The following is a 21,178-nucleotide window of genomic DNA, read 5'->3' as shown; positions in this document are numbered from 1 at the left end:
AGAGCAGCTCCGATGTAGGAAAGGTTGCAGTCTCCATTCTTTGGGACAGAACTCTGACAGTCCATTGTCCTTACCCTAAGAGGCTCACAGATGTTCTTAAACAAGCCTTGTCATATTCCTAACACAAAGTTGATTTTGATTCTTTTCAACCAAAAAGTATATCTGCATTAAATTTTTTTTAAAATTAGCATATATACCATTCTAGAAAAGGATCAATTAGCAACAGTAAAGATTTGATGCACCAGTATGAACATCTTGGTTTTGTGGGTAAAGTCTCAAAGTTCAATGGAGATTTTAGACAGTGTATGTGTGTGTGTGTGTGTGTGTGTGTGTGTGTGTGTGTATGTGTGTGTATGTATTTTAGTCATCCAAAGTAAAGGAAAAAAGTGAGTAATTTTAAGGATATTTTTTATGGTCCTGAAAATAATGGAAAATCTCTAAGGAAGAGCACATTTCCATTTCCCCAGTTAACTCCTGTTTCACTAGAAGTGTTCCAGGGACCCTGCGTGTGGGAAAGAGCTTCCCAAGGTTCCCTGGCATAGCAGGCTGGTTTTCCTCCTGAGTCAGTGTTCCACTTAGGTTAAGTCTCTGTCAACCACTAGAATCTAAAACCTCTGTACAGGGGAATTTTGATCTTGGAAGGGAACTCTTCATTCTGTTGTTGTTTCAGAGCAATGAAAAGAGAAGATATTTCATAACCACAGAGTCTAACCCAGGGAGAAAATTGGCTCCATTTTTGCTTTTGTCTTAAACAGGCTTTTAAATTAAATTCTCTTTGGGTTTTCCATTTGCAATTCTGTTGGCAAAGCTGTGGGCACCAAATGGTAAGCCTAACCTGTATCTCAGACACAATACCCTAAGGCAGTGGAAAATCAATCTCTTAAAGAAGCTCTGAAGTCCTGATTCTCACCAAGATGAAGCGCACTGGTAGTCGGATGTCCCGTACCTCCTGGCCTTTGCACATGCTGTACCCTCTACTTGGAAGGCATCCTCTCTCCTTCTCCACCTGGCCAGCTCCACTCATCCCGCAGAGGCAGATGAAGCCTCCCCTGAAGCTTTCTTGACTCACCCCAGCAGTACACCTGTATTTGCTCCTCTGCTCCACCTGACACATTGTATTTGTATACAGTTAAGACTCACAAGCAAGTAGCTACCTCAGATAGCTTGGATGATATTATGGTTTGAATAAATGTCCCCCAAATGTCCATGTGCTAAACATTTGGTCCCCAGGGTAGGATTATTGGGAGGTGACCTTGAGGAGGTACTAATGTCATTGCGGGTACATCCTTGAAAAAGACTGTGAGACTCTATCCCTTCCTCTTTTCTCTTTGCTCCCTGGCTTATGAAGTCAGTAGTCTTGCTCTGCCACATACCCATAGTAATCGGCTGCATTGCTACTGCCCAACAGAGCCCATCAATCATAGCCTGGAGCCTCCAAAAATGTGAGCCAAATTAAACCTTTCCTCTTTATAAGTTAATGATCTCAGATATTTTGTTATAGTATAAAAAGCTGACTAACACAGGCTGCTATAACAAAATGCCACAGGTTGGCTGGCTCAAACAACAGACATCTGTTTTCTCACAATTCTGGAAGCTATCAGCACAAGATCAGGGTACCAGCAAGGTTGGGTTCTGGAAAGAACCCTCTTCCTAGTCTGCTGGATTCTTGTGAGAATGGTCTTCCTAGCTTTCTGTCCCCTGACAAGGCACAGAGAATTGAAGCTCTCTGGTGTCTCTTATAAGGACTAATTCCATCATGGCGCCCCACCTTATGACCTCATCTAAACCCAATTAACTATGTAGGGCCCCATCTCCAATATCACCACATTGAGGGTTATGGGTTCAGTATATAAATTGGGAGTAGAGGGTACAACTCAGTTCATAGAGGTAGGTAAGTGTTTACAGTGCAGACACACACACACACACACACACACACACACACACACACAGCTATAGTTTTTGGCCACACCTCAACAAGGGGTGAGGTCTACCTCTCCTCCTGACTTAAAGCCTACTCATGCAACTGGCTTGGCCAAATGGGACATTAGCAGACATGAGAGATTCACCTGGAAAGGTCTCGTGCCCTTGAGTTTGCCCTCTCACATAAATGCAATTCTACGCATTTTCTGCTTTCGTGTGTGCCTCCACGAACTGGAAAACCACATGGTATTTTGCCACTTGTCTAGGACTTTTGCATCCACGACTGTATTTCACCAGGACTAAGAATGTGACCTCTTAGAGCTTTTCTGGGCACCTGCAGCTGCACGTCACCTTCTTGGAGGAAAAACAATGCAATAAAGCAGGGGTAGTCGGAAAGGTCCAGCTGCCCCAGGAGTGACCCCACCATGCCAGGAGCCAGGGTTGGGGAGGGAAGTGAGCTGCTCCCTGGCTGGAAGCCACAGACCCCAGAGCGTCCAGGCATCCGGGTCTGATATCATCTCTGTCCCTCTCAGCCGATGCCACCATTCCTTCTAGGTAGAGGCACTGTTTCTGCTTAATGGACAGAGAAGGTGGCAAGGGGCCACGAGGGTTGGAAAGAGCCTTCACGGGGGAGCAGGCTGCTTTCTTTTAATCATGGAGCCTGACGCGGAGAAACACAGTGTCTGCGGTTACTAAAAATGAACTCTTTTCCCTGGTCAAGCCACCTGGCAGGAGGAGCAAGAACAAAGCCTGACCTTTCTGCCGCTGGGGCTTTTCATCTCCTGTCGCCTCCCTCCAGACAGATAACTGATGCACTTCCATGTCGCAGAGAGCGGAGGAGACAGAAGTCCCAGGCTGAGCACAAAGCCCGCTGTGCCTCTCGTCGGGAGGCCCAGCCTGGGTGCCTCCTGCGGCCCTTCCTCCTGCTCGCATTCTAGACTTGGGGGAGATGCCTGCTTCGCCTGACACGGTCTAGAGAAGGCCCCCTTCCTCAGGCTGAGCCTCTTCAGTCTGAGGATTAGAGACCACACAGCAGGGACCGTCCCCTTAGGTCCCCTGCTCCCTAACCTACCAACCTCTCTTCCTCTTTGGTCATCAGGTCTCCCTGTCCCCAGTCACAGGACACCCTCGGAGGCTCTGCTGGAATCTCAGGTTCCCAGGGTCCCATCTATGTATTTACTCATTCACAGACTCTCCCCTCCACCGTCTTCTACTGAGCCTAAAGAGTTCCCCAACTATTCCAGAACCATCCCCTCTGACGGGCGGAGACAGACCTTCATGGTCAAACAGGAAATGACAGGCAGGGACAGGTGTCAAAGAGGACATGAACAGGGTGAGGAGAGCCCGGGGTCCTCCAGCAGGGCGCTAGAGAGTGTGGCAGGGGGGCTGCTGGATTATGGCTGGAATGTAGGGACAGGTGGGCCATTTGAAGGGCTAGGAACAGCAGATTAGGCACAGGAAATAGCAGGTGCAAACCCCAGAGGTGGACAAGGTGAAAGGGTGGTGGAATGTCTGAGGAATCCCGGGTGGAGGGCGAGGTAGGGCTCAGAGAGGCCAGAGAAGCAGGCAGAAGTGAGATGAGGCTTTATGCTCGGAAAGTCACAGCTGGATCTTAAGTCGGACCTAAGTGGCTCGTGCAACCAGAGTGTGAGGTCCGTGAGTGCAGGACCTGGTTTTCTTCTCCTCCCCCAGCATCTTAAGGAATTTAGGTCATGGCCATTCTGACAGTTTATACAGAAAAGACTAGAAGGAACAGAGAAGGAAAGCCAGGTTCCAAAGAATCACTGATGACATGTTCCAGAACCTTTCCTAAACACATTCTCTGCAAATACGGAAGAATCATCGGAGAGGAGCAGCAGAGACAGCAGGAGGGAACACTGACTTGTACACGCTCCATCACTCACATGGACCAGACGTCGATTTTGGGGCCGTATTTCTTCCTGGCCAGCAGTTCTGGTGCGGCGTAGGCGGGGCTGCCACACTGTGTGCTGAACGGGTCGGAGTAGCCCAGGATCCCCGCGCAGTTGCTCAAGCCAAAGTCTGCAAAGAGGAGAAGATAGAATCACCTCTGCATTAGCAAAATGTGGGCATGGGGGGGGGGGGGGAATAATTGAATAAATAGCAGGAAAGGAAACAATCTCTGAGGCTAACGTGTCATTTAGCATCCCACAAGGAAAGCCGGCAGCTGCACACCACAACCTCTGGATAAGGAGACTCAGGGCAAAGGAGCGTCAGGTGGCGGTTCCCTTGCTGAGCTGAACATTTTCCACCCTTCCTACCATAAAATCCAGATACAGTTCACAGCGTGTGGAACCAAAACATATTTCCAACAAGACTTGTAAATGAGTCATCGGGGAAAGCAGAGGTGTGCTTTCTAGGACTAAGGCAGGAAGCGAGAACAGGCCGAGAGGCTGCAGTCCACGTTCTGGCTTCCGGGGGGCCAAGCGGGGGAGAAGGCTGGAGGAGGACGGGCTTTCTCTGGCTGGTTGTGGGCGTCACCCTGGGTGACATGCGATCCCGCCATTGACGGCTGACTTCAGCAGAATGTTTCATTTCATAAGTCTTTTTTGCAAATTCCTCCCTCATGTACGTGGCACCTACAGGGATCTGAAGAGGGAAAAAAAATGGAGCCAGCAATTGAGCCAGCGCTCCATGTTGGCTGGGAAAAGGATGCTGTCCAGATGTGATGCAAACTAGACCCAGTGACCTCGAGCGGCATGGCTTTGTTCTTGGATGAGGTGGGGAACTGGGCCGAGCTGAGGCAAGCCCAGGGCATCTGAAGCAACTCTGGGTCTACTACGCCTTCTGAGCCTGGTTGACTTTTGATCTTCAAGATAGACAAGGTAATTAGAGAGCTGTTAGTGTCATGCCCTCGCCTGATCTTTCCTCAATCTTTGTTTTGATCTCAGAATTAAGATCACGGTTCCTCCTTTGAACTTCAGTCTAAATATTTCGGCCCTACCCCCCGAGACACAGGACTGCAGGCTGCAGGGCTCCGCTGGAGACTGGCTCCGGGTCTGGAACAAAACCCTGGTACTTTCTCAACTGGCACCGAGTTTCATGCCTGTGCTCCCCCTACATGCCACAACGTGCCTCCACGGCGATGAAGAAAGCCGTAGGAAGGCTCTGGAAAGGAGACTCAGCACAGGGGAGCCCACCAAGATCCCCCCACACTGTGGATCAAGATGACATGACTAAAAAGTCCCCCAGCTGCCCCTGGATGCCGCTGTGCAATGAAATAGCCTTTGTAGAAAGAACTCCATCCAATCAGGGCTCCAAAACTCTGAAAGGCCCTGGAGACCATCCCCTAGCTCCCACAGAGGAAGAGCGGACAACAGGAATTGGCCAAGCCACCAACCAGGGAGGCTGCGTGTTTGAACACTTAGGTCTTTGGTGTCATCTGGCTCCAGTTGGAGTTTTCTGTCTTCCCCTCCTCCTGCTGCCTTTCTTTGCTCCCTTGGTCTTCCCACCCCCACCCACCTCCTGCCCCACTTCCTTTTCCAGCAGCCCCAACAACACCAGGAGACACCACAGACAGAAAAGCCCCTCAGGAGGCACGGAGGGTCCCTGGGTTCCCATCTTAGGAGGAGCGGTCTATTACAAAGAACCTGATAGACCCTGTTTTCAGACCCTGGGGTCCTAGACTATAATATCTCTGAAACAGTAGAAGCGTGTTTTTTGTTTTGTTTTGTATTTTTGTTCTCTTTTTGTTTTGGTTTGGTTTTTGGTACTGGGGATTGAATCTAGGGGCACTTTATTCCCTTTTTATTTTTTATTTTGGGATGGGATTAGTGCTGAAGCTACTAGCCTCAAACATGCCATCCTCCTGTCTCAGCCTCCAGAGTTGCTGGGATTACAGGCATGCACCACCACGCCAGGCAAGAAGAGTAAGTATTTTTCTAAGAAGAAAAATCATATCGTGTTTAGCACCGGAGGATTCTTTCATTGCCAAAGGGCATCTAGCATAGAAATACCACCACAGAATAAAGACGGTCGTCTTACTGGGGGTGACATTTTAAGGAAAGCTTCATGAACTGTTACATTAAAGGCCCAATCTCATCATAGGTGACTCAGAGAATCTCTCCCTCAACCTCAGAGATTAAAGCAAAAGCCTGGGTTTCTAATCAGCAGGGTTCCCGGAGCAAAAGGCTGCCTCCTTCATTCAGTTCACTTCTTAACACCCCTGATCTGGGGATATAAAAAAGGGTGGGAAAGACCAGATAAGAGACCAGATCACCCTGCATTGTCCAGGCAAGTTAAAAGTCTGGCTTTATCTTAAGCAGTTTCAAGAAGATAAATTAGCAGAGGGTTTGGGGAAGGAACAGAACCTGCCTTTTAAGTGACTTGTGTGGGTCTGGCTAAAAGTTGATTTAACTGAAATGCATGGCAGAGGAACAGCCAGCGTGTTTCACATTTGTAACTGAAATTATTAAAATTTTACACATATGCCTATAATTAGAATCGTGAAGCTAAAGAGAAGTCCGCCTCCCGGTAATGTCACCCAGGTCTGCCTCAATTAGATTTGGTAAATACATAAGCCAATTATCACTCGATTTCCTGAGAACTGCAAAATGAGTCTCAAAAGAGCACCTGAGTGAATGCTGCTTTGAAATATGTACAAAACTGTTCCAAGCCGTGGCTCCCCATTTTGAGATTAAACTAAACTCACAAACATCAGGCTGCTTTTTTTTTTGGAAGGGGGAAAAGTCCTGATTAAATCAAATGCTACTCCTGATAATTCTAGTTAATTTGAAACATGGCTTAACTAGATTTATTTAAACCAAATTCTTTCAAAGAAAGAGAAACTTACCAACTACCAAGAGGAAATGATAATAGCTATAATCACCTTTGAAAAACAAGCAGGTAATTCCTTTGAAGGAAAGAGGTTCAAAGGGCTTTCAGACACAAAAAGGCAGCCGGGGAGACTTTGATCTGCATTGCCCAACCCAGAGGCAAGAAAATCCACAAGACCCTGGGCCTTCTTCCCTCAGGAGGGTGGAAGTGCAGATTGTGCTGAACAGAATGCAATTTCCAGCTGCCCCAACGACGACGTCTCTTTCATTTATAGGTGAACATCAGGGCTCTTTAGCTGATCATGGGAGAACTGGGAGCTAATGGAAGAGTTCTAACAGGGAGACCCAGTTTTCAAAGCCTCCTTTCTAGCCATGCTGGAAACCTGGCTTCTAACATCTGGCCATTCTTCCAAGCACTGGGCCTATTTCCTCCTGTTGAGCTGAATTAAGTTTGGCTTAAAGCTTCCTGGGCGCATATTTTAAGTTTGGCCTAAAGGCTTCGGTAGATAGTGAGGTGTAACCTAAAGACGTGTAAACAAACTACAACCTACTCTTCTACAAAGGATCTGAGTCTTAGCCACTCACAAGTCGCCAACTGTTCAAGCCAGGTTCAGGTAAGACAGTTGCGAGCTCTGCAACCAATCAGGCTCTCACACCTCACTTCCATTTTCTGCATGTCACTTCCTTTTCTCTAGCTGTAAATACAACCATTTTTGGTTGGGACTGCTGCCCAACCAAACAGATTGCAAAAACAGACAGATGAGATCTGGAAAGCCATATTCACTTTATTTTTGTTTATTCCAATGACCTGGAATACATGCTTTGGTTCCCATCCAGTGGTTGCCAGCGGAGAGGTGACACCTCTGAAGGATCCAAGTAAAGTAGTTCCTGGTCTCCAAAAAGCAACCCACTAAAATGGGAACTGCCGGCTCTAATTTAGGTACATAATTGCTTCATATTACTGTACAGGTTTCCTCTAAGAGGTTTTATTATTCAGCCAATCTGCAAGCTACTTGTAAATGCATTTGCAATTTACGCTGATTGGTTCTTCCAGAAACATCAGAGCAACCTTCTAATCAATAAAAAGGTCTGTGCTTTTCAACATTGCTTATCCCACAGGGTGTTTTTTTTTTTTACATGGTCATCTAGGGCTATTACATGAGGAGAAGAAAGAGGGGGCAAAGCGAAGGAAAGACACAGAACAAGCAATGTTCAATTGGGATCTGGAAACTACCCACAGGTAGACTGCTCCTCACTTGGTTCACCAGCCTGGTGTACCTGATGCCCAGCAGTGCCCAGTGGAAGTGACTCAATCTTTTACTGTAATCTAAATCCAGCATTTAACAAGCCTGTTTTCTTCACAATCTCTGCTGTTACAATAACTCTGTACTCTCACCTCCACATTTTCCAAAATACAGGTCAGCCTTCCAGAAAACCTTTTTAAAAATCTTCTTTCCTCCATGGCTTACCTCCCTCCAGGAGGGTCCTTTGTTTAGGGCTGAGGGTCCCCAAGAGCAGGATCAGAACAACATCCTGCAGACATTTGGCCTTGTCTTATTTCACTGTTTCTGTTTGGTTCTCAGGAAAATTAAATGCAATAATAAAACAACTTAACAAAATGAAAATCCTTAGGATGGTTTATGAATCTGCTAAGAATAGATGCTTTCAAATGCTTTGGGGGAAAAAGGATTGGTTTCCTTTTAACTGTTAATCTCCTAATAATGGGTATATCCATCAACCGCTATCAATGGTGCTCAATCACCCAGCCAAGGGGGCTGGAGTCCCTGCAGCCTCTGCCTGCTTCTGTTGGAGCTGGCTGTGATCCCAAGGTATCTAACAAGTCCTTTCAGTGATAGATTTTGGAGAGTCTTGAGATGATTTTCAACATTTGCTAAACAAAAATCTTAGGTACAAAAATACCAAAATTCACAAAGTTCTATCGATCCTTCTCTTTCCTCTTAACATAAAGCTTTTTCAAGTCATTGGGGTGGGCGAAATTACTTGAGGTGGGAAAAGAGAAAACAGAGGAAAAAAGATGGTGCTAACATCTGGGTGCAAAAGTAAACAAGAGCAACCACACTGGCAAACCACCTAAACAAACAAACAAACAAAAGTGCCTTGATTCTTCTAGAGAAGGAGCAACAGAGCAAATTCCCTTGTGGATCCTGAATTATGAACCAGTGCTGACCCACACTGTCCTGGAGTCTCCTTGCAATTGGTACAGATTCTAATCATCCGTCTGCACGGCCACCACTGTTTCATGGGGCTTGGAGGCTTGGATAAAGATTATATCAAAAGAGAAGCAAGTTCCACCTCTGCTTATCTTGGAAATCCCTAGATTCAATGAAAAGTGGAATGAAACATGGCAAAGTCATAGGCTACATTTCTGAGCCAAACTAATTTCAATTTTTTAAAAATATTTTTTTAGTTGTAGATGGGCAGAATATCTTTATTTTATTTATTTATTTTTTATGTGGTACTGAGGATCGAACCTAGTGCCTCACACATGCGAGGCAAGCGCTCTGCCACTGAGCTACAACCCCAGCCCCCTTTCAACTGTTTTCAAGATCCTTGCTTATTAATCTGAATAAAGATAACATTCATAAAAGTTCAGCTCCATCTCAATTTCAGAAGAGGCTGAACTTTGAATAATCCAAAGAAACACATGGCCAACAAATAACTTATTTGGGACGACGACGAAATTCATTTTCACAACACAAATTACAGTATTTTTATCTTACTAATTATGTTTAAACTATTATTTAAATGAATTATTGAATTACTATCAAATTAATTTTCATTTTCAAAACTATTATTAAATATTAAACATAAAAGAAGGTAATCTAGAATTCTTGCCTAGGGATTACACATAGAAGAACATGGATAATTTTCAAAGTTGAGAATTCACAACACAACCCTTAAAAGATAATGTTGCTTAAAAAAAAAAAAAAAGCCATACCAATCAGCTTGATATTATTGTCTTCATCTAGAAGCAAATTTTCTATCTTCAAGTCTCTGAAATAAACAAAACCACACAATATTTCAGATAAGCATTTGAAATAGCGGAAAGACATTTTGCTTCTGAAGGGCAATGAACTGTTTTAGGGTCCCTTCCAACCAACCCATAAAGCTTTCTGCCAAAACTCACTCACTCAGGTAAATATTTATAAGACATGACACAATTCATTGCCACTGACTACAAAAGCTAAAGGATTTCAGAGAGGACAAGAGCATAAAAGAAATCATGAAGTTTCCAGAAGTAGGGCCTCAACTAGAACCTGGAAGCTAAATACAACCAGAATGAGTAGAAACCAGAACGCACCATTCCAGACAGAGGCTCTCTGAGCAGTCGGGAATAAAAACATGCCGTGGGTTTGGGACAGTGAGCAACCTTAGCCAGAGGCAGGAATAAATTTGGAGAAGCAGGTACATCATCATCATCATCATCATCATCATCATCACAATAATAAAAATAATGATAGGAAGCTGACTTATCAGTATGACAACCGCCCTGATTAGAGACGAAGTGTCAGGCAAACTGTCGAGTGAAACTAGATTAATATTAATCTATTTAGCAAGTCGATATGAGCGCGGGCAGAATAATAGAGTCCAGAGAGATCAGCGCTCTAATCCCTGGTGTTCTGCCTGAGGATATGTCAAACCTGACATGGTCAAAGGCAACTGAGTTTGCAGACAGAATAAAGATTGTTCATCAGAGCTGGGGCCCACACCTATAATCCCAGCTATTGGGGAAACTGAGGCAGGAGGATTGCAAGTTCAAGGCCAGCCTCGGCAATTTAGCAAGACCCTGTCTCAAAATTTAAAAATGAAAAGGGCTGGGGTGTGGCTCAGTGGGTAAGAACCTCTGAGTTCAATCCTGGTACCAAAAAATAAAAAATAAAAATCTATGTCAATTATAAACTCTGGCACCAACTCTGGACACACCCTGAATGTTAATGATGTAAGAATATTTTTCTCTTTCATAACACACATACGCACACATTCTCTTTCCCCATTGTTTTGAAACAGTCCACTCTTGGTCCGGCTTTTGTTTTTACATTTGAATAGTGAGACAGGGGTGGTGGGGGGGGACTCCTTTTCTTCTTATCTCTGTTGTATGGAACGGAGTATCATAATCATGATAAAACGAAAATGGCAGCTGATATGTGGCTTCAATGTCTAGAAACCAAAGAGAATAGTAACTAGGGCTGTCTGTGGTAAACAGGACAAACGGTGTCCCATGTAATAGGGACAGGGGCTCAAAGGCTGCTCCCAGTCCTGCCAGCTTATCCCACTTTCAAAGAGAAGCCAGATTTGTGGATTTGGTTTCAATTTTTAAATCTTGGCAACAAACTCACATTTAAAACAATAACAACACTATGTGAGCCAACCTCGCAGGCAAGATACGGCCTGCCCAGTACCAATTTCCAACCTTCGTAGGGGTAGAAACTGAAGTTTTGAAAGGGCTTGTGGTTGCCCAGGAAAAGGAGAAAGAAATGAGAGAAAAAGGACCAAGAAGCACAGGTGACCGGGAGGGCAGGGCCATCCACAGTCAGGGAGGCAGGACAGCAGCTGGCCAGGCTGTTCTGAAAGGAACCATCAAGGGTGGGATTTCAAGACAGGAAGAGGATTTAAGGAGTCAAATGGAGAAAAAAGCTAAGCTCTACAAAGTGTCCAATGGATTTGAAATTGGAAGGCGGCCTTGGGTTGGATACGTGGATGAGAGGAAAGATCTCTGTTAAAAACGCCCGGCTCAGGATTATAATGGATTATTCCCACCTAAATGCACTCACAAGTGGAAAGGACCGTCTACTTCACCAGCTTCAAGGAAAACAGTACACAGTGTACATCAAAACCACGGCTGCCTTTAAAAGGTGTCACAAATGTCCAAATACCATGCGACCCAAATATAAAGTGACCCCTATTCCTTCTTCCAAGAGGAAGACCTTGCCCCCTAGAATGTGGTGGAGGGTGGGTTGGAAAACAGAGATACATAATTTTAGGAATGGAATGAAATCATCAGAGGACTATGGCTATTATTTATGAAGCAACACCATCATATTTAGATTATCTGCTCTCAGCAGAATTTAATTTTCAAAATACTATTTCCACATACCCTCCTGTTTCATGAAATAACGTTATTCAAATTTGTCAAGGCAGAATAAAAGTGGCCCCCTCCGTCACTGGACGATGTTTCTGGTGGAAAGTGATCTTTCTCTTGACGATAAGTTTGCAATAAAGCATTTCTGGAGCCTGAGTCTGATACACTTGCTAGAAATCTGATCCCGGTCCTTCAACGGCCACTTAAATTGGATGTAAATGAACCACTCAGGGAAATGCTGTCATAGCAGGCTCTCAAACTGTCGCCCCCGTGAGGCCATACCTCTAGAAGTTGTGATTAAAGCCACCCAGCGCCTCTCTTCCTACCAGATTTCTCGGGTGACATCTAGAGCATCCAGAGTCATCAAAGAATCCAATCAAGGCCGATGTGTCTTCTCCAACTAGTACTGCATTGTTAAGGAAAAAATAATTTCATAATAAAATAATATGAGAGCTGGACATGGTGGCTCAAGCCTGTAATCCCAGCAGTTCCGGAGGTTGAGGCAGGAGGATGGCCTTAGCAACTTAGTAAGGCCCTAAGCAACTCAGCGAGACCCTGCCTCCAGTAAAATATTTAAAAAGGGTTGGGGATGTGGCTTGGTGGCTAAAAGCCCCAGGGTTCAATCCCTGGTACCAAATAAATGAATGAATTAATTAATTAATTAATAATATGAGAGGTTCATGAGCATGCTTCCTCTTTCCCAAAGATCATTAAGACATGATAGAAGCGTGGCTTCTACTCAAACAGTAACTTTAAAACACACACACACACACACACACACACACAAACACACACACACACAAACACACACACACACACACACACACAAACACACACACACACACACACACACACACACACACACGAGTGTCGGCCCAAACTGTAATTCTGTGAAAACTGATTATATAGCAGCAGCCCTGTTTAAGTCTGAAGAGACACTACAGTGTGTTTTGAGTGAAATTCAACCTCTTTGCCTGGGAAGAACAGAAGGCACACTAAGTCACCAGGAAAAATTTGGTTCAAAACAAACAGGGAGGAGAAAAACATCTTAAAGAGAATAGGTAAACGCAAGTAATTGCCAAGAATAATAAAAGTCAGCTGGGTCATTCTGGGGCGGCAAAAAGTCCAGAGAACCAGAACAATGATCAGAAGAATGGTATGAATGGGAAACTCAAAAGAAGAGATAAGGCAGCAACCACAGGAAAAGCACCCATTTTTAAAATCCAGGAAAGGTCGTAAACCAGGGGAGGATGTATAAAAACATGATTATTAGGCAAAAATGAGAAAAATAAAATCAGTTCAAAGCCACTACCTTCCCACTCAGCTTCCCAAAGTAACCAACCCCAACCCCTAGGAAAAAGTGGCGAGAACAAGCCCAGGTAACCAGGGCACTTACCCAATCACACTGTGTCCAGGAGTCTAAGGTTTCCCATCACCTGTCTGACTGCCTGAGGCTAGTTTATGGGAAAGGGCAATCAGTGGGCGAGACCTGCCCCATGAAAGAAGCACTCAACCTGCCTCCTTTGCTTGCTTTATCTCCACCTCCACGACTACAGATGTTTTTAAAGTAGCTTTTAGAAATTTTTCCCTTTTGTAAGAAATTCAGATGAAGAATGCTGTGGCTACCACCAGCTGCCCCTAGGCTGTCCACCGTGGGGCATCCTTAGTGCCTGAAGTTATTACCTAAGTCTCTTCGGCACAGTGGGCCACCCAGGCCCTCTGCCCAGCTATTCAACAATCATCAAATGATCCCAAGGGATCACGTAATAAGAGACATCTTGAATACAAAAGGAAGTTATTCATCATGTTTCGGTGTGAGTGTATTACAATATACCTTTAGAAAACACTAGCAGGACTCTCTTATCCAGGAAACTGGCTCCATCAGAAAACCTGCTGCGGTCCAAGTGGAAAGTGTGGTATTTCCTCTAGCTCCATCCCAAGGGCAAAATATTTGGCTCTGTTATGTGTCAGATCTGCTCTGTGGGACAGAAGGCAGGGATGGCAGACCAGCGCACGCTTGGTGATAGGGGCTGGGAGGAGCGCCCGTGTCACACCAATCTTCCGATCAACCGATCTGCAGAGGGGAGAGAGAACTCTTCCTTCAGTCTTGCAATCTGAAGAGTTCCTCCGCATGGGAGGTAAACGTGAAGCTCTGGGTTAATTTCTAACTGGAAACCAAGGGAAGGGCCCCAGGATGGATGAAAAATAGCTTTTCCTTGGCCCTACAGGCTTCAAAAGAGGAGCAAGTCTTATTTCACTGAATACAACGTCCTCCGGGTGCATGCCTATTGCCACCAAGGACAGGAGTCCATTCTTCTTATGGTCGAGTCGCGTCCTGATATGTACCTATACCTTTTCCTTACTCATTCATCTGTCGATGGACGCCTCGGTTGGTTCCCCAGTTGTGGCCAGTGCCACAGTAAACACGGGGTGCTGGCATCTGCTCGACATGCTGATTTCCTTTCCTTAAATAAGCTAAATACTGCATGTTCACAAGCACTTGTGGAAGCTCAACAAGCTGACCTCATAGAAATAGAAAGAATAGTAGCTACCAGGGAAGGGGCTGGGAGGGGGAGAGAGAGAGACGAGTGATCAGGAACAAAGTCACAGTGAGATGTGAGGCTGGCGTTGCACGGCAGCGTGGGGCGACGCCAGTTAACAATAATTTGCTGCAGATTTCAAAATACCCAGAAGACAGGATTTTGAAGGTTCTTACCACAGGAAATGAGAAACGTGGAGGTGGTGGATATGGCGGCTACCCTCATCTGGTCCTTTCCACACTGCACACGTGTCCAAACAGCACACTGCACCCCAATAAATAGGTACAATTACGTGCTGATTAAAAATAAATGTAAATAAAGAAAAATGAAGAACTTTTAAAACTTAAAATAAGAGAACCTTGGGAAACAAGAAAGGGGGTGGGCGGGCCACAAGAGAAGGTGGCTTCAGGAGGCGGGTCTGTAGGACAGTACTGGAGGGGACCAGGTGTCATCAGAAAAAGGAAAGTACCAGGGCACACAGAGGGAGAAGCCCCTGGAGCACCCCTCTGGCAAAGCTCGAGGAGGGAGCCCAGCAGGAAGAGGTGGCCAGACAGTGGACACCAGAACAGAAAAGGCTTCTGGCTCCTCTGCTAATTGGCGGGTTCTGGGGAGAGACGCCATGGGAAGATCTAACATTGAGTTGAGGAATGTGGGGGTTCCAGAGATGCAGAGAGGACCCCAGGGCAGGGGGCTCTTCCACACCCACCCAGGCACCACCTGATCTTTGTCCCTTTGTTCTTTTGAAAGAACTAGCACCAACAGGTCACCACTAACCACTGGAAGTCCACCCACAGGCTGTTAGGTGACCTTCCTCTCTCCTCCACCCACCCAGCTCTGCCCACCTTTCTTTAAAGATGGTCATCTCCAAGGTTTGGAGAAAGGCCACCTTGACCTCCAGTGGTGGCCCTCCCAGGCAGACGGAGAGGTATAAGAGGATTCAGGGAAGACTCTAGCTCTAACCAACACTGGATCCTGGTGGATGGTGCAGGGAGGCAGCTGCTCACATCCTGCAGAGCAGAGGCAGCCAGAGCTACTCTGGGGAGGGGAGCAGCTGGGGCAGAGAATGTGCACGTGTCTGCTGGGTACACACCTGAGTGTGTGAGTGCACACAGTACGTGCAAGCCCACATTCATGTGGGTGTGCATGTCTGTGAGTGTGCGTTCAGGGAAGAGCATGAGTGTGCACGTGTGTGTGAGTGCACACATTTTGTAAATACACACGTGTGCTGCATGCCTACACACATGTGGGAATCATTTGTGGCAGTGTGGCAACACAGTGAATATGGTTTTGTGTGTGTGTGCACATGCGTGTGTGTGTGCATGTTCATCACGCACATTTAGGACCGTGAGATGGGAATGAGGGAGATTTCTCCAGGGCCTCCGCATGCTGTGCCCAACCCAGCCATGAGGATCAGGCCAGGCCACCATGACACAGGAGGCCTAGACTCAGGGACAAGAAGAGCCCAGGGAGCCACCAAAGTTGATACCCCAGATGAAAGTAAAGAAGTGAGTGACAGAACACCACGGCAGCAGCCAGGCCTCCAGGACCAGCGAGAAGACCTGGGGAGCAGAAGAACCGGGGAGCAGAGCAGAGATAGGGACCAAGACGCAGCCGCCTGGGAAGTGAACAGGGTGGCTTAGGCCGCCTCCTCCGCCTGGGCAGCGCACCCACCCCGCGAAGGTCATCCAGACTCCTGAGTCCGATTATTCCTTGAAACATGGCATCATACCAGGGACCCCATGCTGGGCCGTGGCGGAGGAAAAGGACGTCTGCCTACGTGTCCTTCCAGGAGGACAGGCGAGAGGCTGGCGGTCAGGGTTCTAGGATGACATGCCCGAGGCCCCGGGCACCATGGGGGGAGGTGGGGAGGGAAGTCTCCAGAACAGAGGTACAGAGGGATTAACTTGGCAATCAGCCAACCGGGCTGGGGGCCCAGCCCTCAAGGGGAAGGTCCGACCCACCCAGGGCTAGACCAAACACACAGATCACGTTTGGGTGGTGAGGGGCGAGTTTTGCCTGTGGGGAGGCTACAAGATGGATTTTGGTTACAAGCTAAGAATAAAGCATTCGAGAAAAGCCTGTAACTCCCCAAAGCAGAAGACATTGAGTAGTGAATGAGAGGGGTTTTTTAGGTCTTATCTTCAAAAGCACTGTATTACAACCAAGTGATTTGTAAATCTTTTATTTGTTTACAATATGGTAAATTCTTGTGTTGGTAAAACACAAGAATAATTTGTTAAGCATGGACCTGGTTTATTTATTCAAAGCAAAACCTCTATTTGGTTCCTAAAGTGTTCTAGAAACAAGTTCTGTTTATAAAATCAAAGTGCAAGTCACTAAAGAGATGCCGCTCTATAGACTGTGACTTGAAAAACAAAAAAAAAAATTGGCACTAAGTCAGTGAAGAAACTCCCTTGAAATTCCAAGGAGAATACGGAATATTCCGGAAAGAACCTGGGTCTGCCTACCAGAAAGCCTCCATCCCTGTACCAACTCCGACACTGGCTGTATTGATTCGATTTTCCTTCCTTCATTTCACAAAGTCTTACCAATGCCCACTGACCTTGGCCCTGGGCTAAACAATGGGCAGGAGACAACAACCAGGTTAGTATCACCAAGGAGAGATATTCAGAAGGCAAGGGGAGGGTGCCCTGGGGGCACACATGGCCAGGGCCCAGCCTGGAGGGCTTCCTGGAGAAGGTGAGCTTGGAGCTGGAACCTGGAAGACAAGCAGAATTCAACCCACAAAGATGACCAGGTGGGCAGAAGCAGAGGACGACTGTGGGTCCTGGGAGCACCCAGGACGCACAGCAGGAGCTGGATCAATAATATTACAGCGAACCCCACCCTTGCAGAGTCTGGGCTCGAGAACCAGCACCTCCAGATACCATACGTGCTTGCTCTTAGCAGAAGGCCTAAGATCCCAAGCAGCTCCTGGGTGTGAACAGAAACTATTCCCCTCTCGTCTGCCTTCCCCAACCCTCCCTTTGTGGGGAGTGGGGGAGGCTCCTAAAAGTTAAAAGAACTTCTTAATCCCCTCCGGGCACAGGTTATGCCCGCTCCTTGTCCTCCCAAGTGTGGGGACCTTTTTCCAACATTGATGAATGAGTGGGGTCACAGCCCTGGGGGACGGTGGCGCTGACACACATCCAAGCAAGTCACCGGCTCCCTTTGATCAGAGGTCCCTTTCTCCTAGTCCGGAGGCGCCCTGGCTTGTCTCTTCCTGCTGAGGGACAAGGATATTGTATTACCCTGCAATGTTTTGTCTGTACAGTTTGATTGGACTTTGTCGTTTGGAATGAACAGATGAATCTCAAATTAGCTCTTAGCAGAATCAGCGGGTCTTATTGATTCATGGTAAGAGTCAACTCTCTGTATACAATGGGCAAATCATCAGATCTGGGCATCCTGCCGGGAGAGCACACTGGATGGGAAGGAAAAAAAAATAAACAAACTCTTTATATTGTAAATCTGTAGTATCTCGGGCAGTCCTGAAACTAGAGTCATGAAGTTAGACCTCTGCTCCTGTGAAAGTTCCTAAGAGCCCCACGGAAGCAAAAGATGCAGGCTCCAGACAAGTCCAGGTTCCTGTAAAGCTGGGAATCTGCTTTACATGGCTTAGTTTCCTTGTTTCCAAGTCTACCTGTAATATTCACGTGACTTTTAAAGATGTGCTTCTTTTAAATGATATTGAGAACTTCTGGGTAGATAATTAAATATTTAGATTTAATGTCAGAAGAAATGAGGGCTCTGCCAGTATTAGGCTGATTAGGACCTAACAGCACACACAGTATCAGCCTCATCAAGAACTGAGTTTTAAAGCATCCTCTAACACTCAGAACCAAAAGCCCTTTACGTGACTGCATGTACGTAGCCAGAAAAAAACTCATTCCAAGGGATTAGGGATGTGGCTTGGTTGGAGAGCATTTGCCTAGCATGCACAAGGCCCTGGGTTCCATCCCTGCTGCTGGAAAAACAAAAAAATAAAACAAAAAAATCATTCTAGCTCCTTTTGAATAATCCAATCTATTTGCTCAGAAATTTTCGCACCAGGGACTCCAGGGTTTCTCTGAAATGCTAGGCTCTCTTATTCATTTGAAAAAAAATCTAACCTCAAAATAATTTATGAAATTCATTCCTCCTCTGCAGCACAAAGAAAATTCCCCCATCACTGGAGAAGGCTACAGTAAAAAAAAAAAAAAAAAAAAAAAAAAAAAAAAAAAAACCAGCAGCCAGCCAAATCACAATCTCCGCTAGTCAAGATCTTCAGATGAAGCTACCCATGAATGTATCCAATGAAAACATTTTAATGCAATGTCTCAGCTACCTGATCACCTATGTCCAGGTGCTAGACACACATTAACATGATTTCTACAGAGAAAAGCAAAGAAATCCTCCTAAATCTATATTTATCTAGATTCTAATCTCTTCTAACTTTGAAAGATCTGAGCCCTCGCCATTATTGGATTATGAATATATTTCCAAGGAGAGAGAGTAAGAAGGAGAAGCTGGAGATGAAAGAAAAAGCGTCCTGTCTTTGCTATCAAAACATTATTAAATTCATTCCTTTGACATTCTGACAGTAATTGCACTGAGAAGGATTGGATTTTGTTAAAATTACTTTAAAAGGGTTGTTGAGAATTTCCTGCGGGAGAAAACCAGAGTGCAATGCCGGCTTTCACCTGGTTTTGCTTTGCTGTCCTCAACATCCTGAGAAACTCCTCTCTCATCTTATTTTTGACAGCACAGAACCCTTGGAAAAACACCCCCCAAGTCCCACCGAAAGCTCTGCCACTTGCCCCCCCCCGGCTCCACCCACTTCTATTTTCTGCTGTGACCCACAGAGTCAATATTCCAGGCTGATTCATTCATGAGGTTTCTGGCTTTGTCATCTTAATAAACAAAGACAGTGCCAGGCACCCTCACGACCATCATTTTCCTGATAATGGCAGAGCCGTGACACCACAGGCCACAAGAGGGTATTGTGGGGAAGAGCCAAAAATAGTGTTCTTCACCTCCAGTTTCTGAGTGTTCCCTGCCTCGCTGATGGAAACACAAAGACTTGTAATAAAGCATGATGATAGCATGACAGCCTGGGAGACTAAGAATATGCCTGTGAAGAGGGTCTCGCACCTCAGTGAGGAGGAAGTGACTAATGGGAACAGTGCCCGGCTAGGGCTGGCTCTGGGAAAGCCCCGAGCAATGGATATCCCACAGCGCCCCTGGGTTTAGACTCCCCAGGGCTCCCAAGGAGGAGACAGCCCTCTCCATCTGCAAAGCTCCTACAGAGCTCCTACAGAGAGCTCTTTTAAATAAAGGCCTCTAGCTGCTTTCCTCACTGATCAGAAAATGAATGACTTTTGGACAGAGAGAAGGTACCATTAGATGTTCAATTTTTTTTTTTGGTACTGGGGATCGAACTCAGGGGCACTCAAACACTGAGCCACATCCCCAGCCCTATTTTGTATTTTATTTAGAGACAAGGTCTCACTGAGTTGCTTAGTGCCTCACCAGTGCGGAGGCTGGCTTTGAATTCGTGATCCTCCTGCCTCAGCCTCCTGAGGCGCTGGGATTATAGGAGTGCGCCACCATGCCCGGCTTAGATGTGCACTTTTTAAAAAATACATGTTTCCTCAAAAGGCAAAACTGAGAGTTGTTGTATGGCCCAGCAATTCCACCCTAAGCATGTAATTCTCCAAAAGAAACAAGAGAAGTGAAAACATGTGTTCACCCAAAAACTTGTCCATAAATAGTCATCTAAGCACGATTCATAACAGCCAAAAACACTGGAATGACCCAAATGTCCATCAGTTGATGAAGAGATTCACAAACTGTGGTATATCCATGCGGTGGAATGTTATTCAGCCATAAAAAGGAAGGAAGTACTGATACTTGATATGACAGAATCTGAAAACCATCATGCTAAGCAAAAGACCTTAATCACAAAAGACCATATGATTCCATTTATATGAAAAATCCAGAATAGGCCGATCCATAGAGACATAAAGTCAACTAATGGTTGCCAAGGAATGGCACAAGGAAGCATGGGGAGTGTCTAATGGGAACAGGGTTTCTTTGTGGGGGTAATAAAATTATTCCCAAATTAGACTGTGGTAATGATTGAATAACTCCGGATACACTAAAAACGTTGGATTAGACACTTTCATAAAGTGGATCTTAGAGGATGTGAGTTGTATCTCCATTTAAAAATATTCAAATATGTGTGTGCATGCATACTTCATGCCATCAGCTGACTTTTTAAATGAGAATTAATTAAACATGATTTTTTATTTTTATCTGTAATTATTGATTTTTTTCTCAATAATTACAATTATCATTGTAATTATTGATTTTAATTCCATGAAGAAAGAACTGTGCATTTATGGGTGGAGCCAACAGTTTCTAAGAAACTTTTTTAACTTTTTAAAATTTATTTTATTGTCGTACTAAACGTAAGCACCCACCACCAGCAGCACAAGATCATTTTCATTTGCTTTCTTGGAAGCCTCCTCCCAGAGGGAACACGGTGGCTGGGCAAGTTCGATTTTCATAATTATTCGCAAGGTTGGTTTGATTTATGGGGAACACCCCTTGATTTTGAGGGCAAGTCCACGATTTGGTGATTCAATTCAGTTGACTAAGACAACTATCGAGCAGCTACATCTGAAAGCAAATAATACCAGGAAAGCCCTTTCCCTAGCTGAAAAATCATCTATCACTGAGTTTTCTTTCAGGCGCCTCTACGGTTGGTCTCATGACTCATAAATGACAAGAACAGCAGCTAACGTTTATACAGTACTAACCGTGCACCGAACACCATTCAA

At 45.5% G+C, this 21,178-nt stretch overlaps 1 protein-coding gene across 1 annotated transcript in view; it reads right to left on the bottom strand.

Moving 5' to 3' along the window:
* Positions 1 to 21,178, bottom strand: part of Hunk (hormonally up-regulated Neu-associated kinase) — a 95,391-nt gene that overhangs the window by 35,866 nt on the left and 38,347 nt on the right. Inside the window, exons 3-4 of the mRNA XM_026393590.2 lie at positions 9,673 to 9,728; positions 3,825 to 3,960 (exon numbers count right to left, since the gene is read on the bottom strand). Of these exons, the coding sequence (XP_026249375.1) occupies positions 3,825 to 3,960; positions 9,673 to 9,728 (192 nt within the window). The remainder of the gene's footprint in view (positions 1 to 3,824; positions 3,961 to 9,672; positions 9,729 to 21,178) is intronic.

This window comes from Urocitellus parryii, chromosome 2, assembly GCF_045843805.1.
Source record: "Urocitellus parryii isolate mUroPar1 chromosome 2, mUroPar1.hap1, whole genome shotgun sequence".
NCBI classification, from domain to species: Eukaryota; Metazoa; Chordata; class Mammalia; order Rodentia; family Sciuridae; genus Urocitellus; species Urocitellus parryii.
This window is presented reverse-complemented; position numbering and strand designations above follow the sequence as displayed.